The sequence below is a fragment of the Nannospalax galili genome, unplaced genomic scaffold (assembly GCF_000622305.1).
Source record: "Nannospalax galili isolate Female #2095 unplaced genomic scaffold, S.galili_v1.0 scaffold2756, whole genome shotgun sequence".
Classification (NCBI taxonomy): domain Eukaryota; kingdom Metazoa; phylum Chordata; class Mammalia; order Rodentia; family Spalacidae; genus Nannospalax; species Nannospalax galili.
Window position 1 is genome coordinate 2,420 of NW_008337163.1, and position 7,624 is coordinate 10,043.

The 7,624-nt window shown below is 40.7% G+C and overlaps 1 protein-coding gene across 1 annotated transcript in view; it reads right to left on the reverse strand.

The window, feature by feature from the left end:
* LOC103733463 (germ cell-less protein-like 1) overlaps positions 1-7,624 on the reverse strand; it is a gene marked incomplete at both ends in the record, with an annotated part of 22,653 nt that overhangs the window by 1,659 nt on the left and 13,370 nt on the right. The window contains 1 exon segment of the mRNA XM_008832255.1: positions 3,474-3,613. Coding sequence (XP_008830477.1) covers positions 3,474-3,613 — 140 coding nt within the window.

A 7,624-nucleotide genomic window follows, 5' to 3' on the forward strand; every position in this document is an offset into this window, starting at 1 on the left:
CTAGATCCATATCTTTTACTCTGTGCAAACTCAACTCCAAATGGATCAGGAACTTCAACATAAGACCTGATACCCTGAATCTGATAGAGGAGAAAGTAGGGAATACACTTCAATTTATAGGTACAGGAACGGACTTTCTGAACAGGATTCCTACAGCATAAGCATTAAGTCTAATAACTGACAAACAGGACCTCATGAAACCAGAAAGCTTCTGTACAGCAAAGGACACTATCATTCAAGTGAAGAGGCAGCCTACAGAATGGGAAAAAAATTATTTACCAGCTATACCTCTGGGGTATATATCTAGAATATATAAAAAACTAAACATCAAACAACCTAATTAAAACTTGAGGCAAGAATTAAACAGAGTTCTCAAAAGATGAAATGTAAATGGCTGAGAAAAATTTTTTTTAATGTTCAACATTTTTAGCCATCAGGGAAATGCAAAATAAAACCAGGTTGAGATTTCATTTAATCCCAGTCATAATGGCTAAGATCCAAAAAAACAAATGATGATAAATGCTGCTGAAGCTGTGGGAAAGGGGAACTCTCATTTACCGCTGGTCGGAGGACAAACTGCTATACTCACTATGGAAATCAATGTGGAGATTCCTCAAAAAACTAAAAACAGATCTACCACATGATCCAGCCATACCACCCTTGGGCATTATTCCCAAAGGATTCTATATCCTACTACAGAGATACCTGCTCATCCATGTTCACTGCTGCTCTATATACAAGAGCTAGGAAACGGAAACAACCTGTTCATCCACTGATAAACAGAAAGTGAAAAAAAATGACACATTTACATGATACAATCTTAACCCCGACCCAGAAAGATAACCAGCAGGTGTTCGTGTTCTCTCTGATAAGTGGCTGATAACTTTGAACCCTTAGGTATGTATGTTTTCAAATGGAAAATCCAAAGAGTTCAGGAAACTGGTAATGAGACGGGAAGGGGGGAGGGTCGTGGGGGTTGGATTCCTGGGAAGGGAGACAGAAAGCAGTGATACAAACGGGAAAAATGGAGTAGAAAGGGTTAAATGGAGTTGGGGATGGGAGGGCAGGGCAAGGAGGGACTATGGGGAGGCATAAATAGCACTAAAGTCCTTTTCAAAGAGTCAGATGGAGCCGGGAGTGGTGATATGTGCCTTTAATGCTAGCACTTGGGAGGCAAAGGCAGGCAAATCTGAGTTTGAGGCTAGCCTGATCTACACAGCAACTTACAGGCCAGCTGGGGCTACAGGGAGACCCTGTCTCAGAAAGAGTCAGAAGGGAACCACCACAATAAAAGCTTCTTAAAGTATATACATACACAATATAAAAAGAGATTAAATGCAGTTACCCTATAATACGGGTACATTGCCCCTACCAAGTACCAAAGGCTAGCAAATAAAAAACCCAATGCCAGGCATGGACTTGGCTCTTTTTTTCAATATGTATGAGTGTATTGCCTGTATGTATGTAAATGCACCCGTGTTGTGCAATGCCCATGGAAGTCAGACTAAGGCATTAGATTCTCCTGGAACTGGAGTTATAGATGGTTGTTAGCTGGCATGTGGGTGCTGGTAATTGAAACCCAGTACTCTGCAAGAGCAACCAGTGCTCCTAACCACTGAGCTATCTCTCCAGTCCCACAGACTCCCTCTTCTGAAGCTGTTGACCAGAGGTCTTATAAATCCTCAAACACTCGTGGCCATGGCCCCTGCTCTTGGTTACCCATACACCAGAACTTGACACTAAGACCCTATTGTTAAAGACACCACATACACAAGTTGTAGGCCCAAACACAAAGAGAAATCAAGCTGGTACTGACCTCTACTGGCTAGCTTTCATACTGATAGAAAGTGCTATGCACGCTACTGAAGAAAAAAGTAATCATCAACCTTACCCAGGTTTGAATCCTGTGAGCTACATGAACAACTGGCCTGGCAAAATATGCCCACTGGTAGCATGAATGCTATATAAATAACCAACCATTTTTTGGTTGGATTTAAGGTCCGCTTCACAAGTTAGAGCTCAGAGCCCATACCTGACACTGTTATCAGGCCTAGAAACCTGTGGTTAGACAGTCACTGCCGTAAGGGAGAGCCTACTATTCTGCTAAAGAGACACATTGTTTAAATGACTCCTAGTAACTTACTGTTATACTCATATACTAATGCATCTCTGAACTTTCACCAGAGAAGCTGCCCTGCCTGTGCAGCCGACAGTGATTAACACAGAGATACACAACTAATCAATATGCAGAGAATACGAGACTGCAGATTGTTTAGCCCTGAATAGGACACCTATATCAAACCCCTGCTTCCCAAATTTCCAGAATCATTGTGGAAGAGGACTGGAAAGATTCTATAAGCCAGAGGTAGGGGATGACCACAATGATACTGTTTTCTACACAGCTGGGCAGTTACTCATATGAACTCACAACAATGGTAAGAGCATGCAAAAGTTCAAGCCAGACAAATTCACTGCACAGAGCTGTGGAAGTGGGGAAGAAGCCCCAGTCCGAGCTCAGAACTATTCATAATTGACAGCTGCTGGGAGAGGGAGAGCCAAGTTTCTCTAAGGGTATGATGCTGGGAAGGTTGACCAGGCTTCAGTTGGCATTTGGAGGCACGAATTAGTTAGATAGTCCTTAAAAAAAAAGTATATATGTAAGAAAACACAAAAAATTGGGTGGGGGGTAATAAGGGGAGATAGCGACTAGAAATGGGGGGGTCTGTATGTAATTCTCAAAAATAGAAATAATTTTTTTAATTGAGTGTAAGAAAACCCAGAAACTAAGTAGGCTTCAGTTGGCATTTGGAGGCATGAATTAGATAGTCCTTAAAAAAAAAGTATATATGTAAGAAAACACAAAAAATTGGGTGGGGGGTAATAAGGGGAGATAGCGACTAGAAATGGGGGGGTCTGTATGTAATTCTCAAAAATAGAAATAATTTTTTTAATTGAGTGTAAGAAAAACCAGAAACTAAGTATATTTAAGGATTACTAATAGAAAAAGGCAGTTACAACATTTAAACACATCAAGTCATTTTTAAGACTCTTCCAAAACAGTGAATTAGTCAACCAACCTGTGGCACATTAGTGCCAGGCTTGGGTATGTTCCTGCAATGATAGCACCCAAGAGGCTGGAGCAGGGGCATTAAGAGCTTGAGGCTAGGGCTGAGGACACATGTTTACTTATAGAGCACTCACCTAGCAGGTGGCACAAGGCCTTAGGTTTGATCACCAGTACAGAGAAGTATACTACAAAATGCTACTTAGCCATTTAAATACTGTGGAGAGTATTTTAATGAAACATGACAAGGGAAAGCACAGTCATTTATATGTTGATTCCCTTGGGCATAAAGATATGTACCATTGTGGACTAAGAGTGACTTTGTTTCTTCATTAGTCTTCTCTATGATATATATGAAATGTTATAGTCAGAGAAACATGACTTAAATCACAGTCTCATGCTTTCTTACCTGAAGGTACTAGAGAATCGTGCTCAATAATCCTTGCAGAAGCCAGATCACTAATAATATACTGCAGCCTTAAATGTCTGAATACAGACACAAATGGTTTTCCTTGTTCAGTTTCACGGAAGGTCGTCCCTTCAAAATCCATTAAAGAAAGTTTAAATTAGACAACATTCTTGTTAACTGTGCTGTTTTATTCCTGAATGTTTTTATGGGCAAGGACACACAGAGTCTGTTAGAATGCAAATAAGCTACTTTCAAGGATTTCAATAATTTTATGAGGGAAACAGAGAAACTTTGAAAAATCTCCCAAATTGATTTTGGTCCTAATCGGATGCTTGGGCTGGGAACTCACCTTTTCTGGGCAGTGGCCTTATAGTATATCAAGGTAGGAGAGGTGTTATTGGAAAGTAATTAGGGTGACACTTGTCTCTGGAGAATCCATTCCCAAGGCCAACATGCCAGAGAACCTGGAGGCCAAACAGTTCACATGAGGGTCCTCACATTAATGACCAGGACAGGGACGGCTCTCCAGTTTTCCTACTTACACCAGTGGTGAACATTAGTTAACATATGCTCTATTAAAATACCAAATAAAATATTATTGTAGATTTGCAACCCATGAGCATTATTAATTGCTAAAATAAATTCAAACTTATAAAGCATATTTTTTTCTCTTAGGGAAAATTTAGTATTTCTAAACATTACTTACTTGCATTCCAAAGTACTCTTGTGACTGGGAAGGAAACACCTAGGGTTACTGTTATCAACAGGAACTTGTGCATAAGCTTTAGTACCTTTCTTGTTAAACAAGGCTTACCTACTGGGATGTGTTCAGCCTACTGCTACTAAGGAGAGATGAGAGGTGCCATTACACAGGTTCTGCATCTCAAACCCAACTAGACAGGTGTTCTCCACTAAATTACTTTCCTGAAAATTGCAAAAACACAACTAATGAAAATAATTTTCACTTATTTTTTTCTTGAGACAGGCTTTTGCTATGTAGCCCAGGGAACTCTAGGTCCTCCTGCCTCAGTCTCCAGACTGCTTGGATTAGAGGCCTATGCCACCACACCCACCTCTCAAATGTCTATCTCATACATTCTTTTGTATTCCGATGCTGTACTTGCAAGAATCAAGCACAGCAAATAAGAAAGTAGTTCACTCACTGGAAAGCTAATACTTACCTCTGCTTATGCGCAGACAGGAGGCACGTGTCTAAGGCTGCACCTCTTGCCTTCCTTACTCTAACAGTTCTAGCTCATGTGGCAAACTGAATGTGCAATTGTATTCCCACATGCACTCTACTACATGAGCAAGTTGCAGAAATGTAACTCTAAACTGTCTCACAGGCATCTAATCATTTTCCCACACAGCCTTTTCGTTAGGGTGGGTAAAGAGGTTGAGCCATTTACTTTTGTGAAATTCAAAATTCATGTTTTAAAATTTCTTGCTGCTTGAGCATGTTTATACCAACTTCATTATTAGAGTCAGCTGCAGTCACTGGTATACCTGCATAGTTTTCTAAGCTTCTACTGTTTCTTTTATCCTAATCCATACGTATATGAAAAGTCAAATTAAAAAACTTACGAGATACACCGATATATATATAATGTGTCAGGCGATTACAGTAAATTGTTCTATTTTCTTTTCTTTTCTTCATCTTTTTGAGACAGGGTCTCCCTACAGCCCTGGCTGGCCTGGAACTCAGATCCTCCTGCCTCTGCCTCCCTGAGTGCTGCTGGGATTAAAGGCATGTGCCACCACACCAGGCTTAACTTTTCCTGTTTTCTAAATGCACATTAATTCTGCAATTTCAAAACTGTTTAGAATGAACCTATAAAATCTTCATAGAAAAACAAGAGCTTAGATGTACCATTTGATTTTGAGTAAAGGCATCTTCAGCAATTAACTGTTAGAGGGGTCAGGGCAAGACTGCAGGGTGGGAGGTAGAGTGGCCATGGCTTCTACTCGCTGCTGCTGCTGCTGCTGCAGTGGACCCACTTGCAGACCACCACAGAGGGGCATGGCAACACCCAGCCCATAGTTTTCACTGAGCCTTTTTCACTTCTTTGGTTTTTTGTTTGTTTGGTTAGTTGGTTCTTTTTGAGACAGTGTCTTTCATATGCCACGCCTGGCTTCAATTTTCTTAGGTAGCCAAGGATGACTTGGAACTTCTGATTCTCCTTGCTTCACCTTCGCTGATTAGGGATCTAGGATTAGGCATTCACCACCAGGACTGGCTTATGTAATGTTGGAGATGAAATTCAGGGCTTCCTGCACTGTGGGTAAGAGCTCTACCAACTAAGCTACACCCTCAGCCCCTTTTTAAATGTCCTCACACTCCTTACTCAGATTTGTTATCTCCCTGTTTATTTTATTTATTTAAATTCCCTCTTCATAATTCTAATACTTTAACTGCTATAACAAAGTCAAACAATTATAAATAGTATTCTGTTCTTTTCTAAAAAATATTTTATTTTACGTTTATGAGTGTATTGGCCTGCATGTGTGTCACCCATGTTGCGAAATGCCTGCGGAGGTCAGAAGGCGGCATTGGAACCCCTTGTACCTGGAGTTACGGACAGTTGTTAGCCACCATGTGAGTGCTGGGATTCTAACCTGGGTCCTCTGTAAGAGCAGTTAGTGTTCTTAGTCACCGAGCCATCTCCTTGGCCCAAGTATTCTGTTCTAAATGAGATCACATCAGATTTTACTTGTATGGCCTTTTACATAGTATTTCCAATTCAAGAGCTTAAACAGAAAAACAATTTATCTGGCACTGAGCTAGGATACTTAGCTATATAAAATAAATGTTTGTTTCTTGAGACAAGGTCTCAAGCAGATCAGGATGACCATGAACTCGCTATGTAGCAGAGGCTGAACTCTTGATCCTTTTGCCTCCACTGTTCAAGTGCTGGGATTATAGATGAGCACCAACTACCATTCTTGGCTTATATAAAATAATTCTATAACGTTTTTTAAAATCAAGACACAGAAAGCACTGAATTTTAAAAGAACTTCTAGTCACCAAAAGGCATCAAGATAAAAGGATAAATCACAAATCAGATGATATGATGGTTAGTTTTCATTGACAATTTGACTCTATCTAGAATCACCTGTGGAGTCTCAATGAGGGACTATCTAGATTAGGTTGACCTGTTGGCACGCTTGTGGGGAACTGTCTTGATTATGTTAACTGATATGGGAACACCTAGGTAAATAGTAGGCATTACCATTCCCGGAGTTTGGATTACAAAAATGGAGACAGTCAGCAGTCAGCTGAGTACTGACAAGCATGCATGTGTCTATTCTCTCTGCTCTTTACTAGATGTGATGTGACCAGCTGTATTAGTTCCTGCTGCCTATGACTTCCTTGCTATGATGAACTGTAACCTGGAACTGTGAGATAAAATAAACCCTTTCTCCCCTAGATTGTTTATGTTAGGTATTTTGTCACAGCAACTGGAGGGAAACTAGGACAAATGATAAGGGCAAAGCATCTGTGACAAAGCCTGGTAATCACAAATAAGCAAAGAAGCTGAAAGGCTAATGTGATGATAAAATGAGGAAAAGACACTCAAACATACGTTCCGAAGAGGAGATGTGACCAGTAATCCAAAGAGTCATTTAATCTCTTTCATTATCAAGGAAGTGAAGCCCAATGGCGCACGGTATGGTGGCGGCCTCAGGGGCCCCACAGGGCCTTTTCCCTTTGTACTCTGGGGTGTCACACTTTGGTAGCTTGAAATCAGCCACACTGAGCAAAACCATACCATGAAAAACGCTACAAACTAGGACTAGTTTTCAGTCACTACAGTATGTACACTAAGACACATATGCACACCAGAACATGGTTGCTCACTCTGTATTCCAGTAACATAGAAGGGTGAGGCAGATGGAAAGCAAAGAAAACAAAAAAGGTATACATGCACAATCTGATATTATTTTTGGTTAAAGCAAAAAGTAATAAGGGGCTAGAAAGATGGTTCAGCAGTTACGAGCACTGATTGGTCTTGTAGATGTGGGTTCAGTTCTCAGCATCCACGTGGAGGCTAACAACCACCTATAATTTCAGTGCCAGGGGATCCAATGCCCTCTGTGGCCTCCATAGGTACTGCACACATGTGGTGCAGACACATATGTGGTGCAAACTC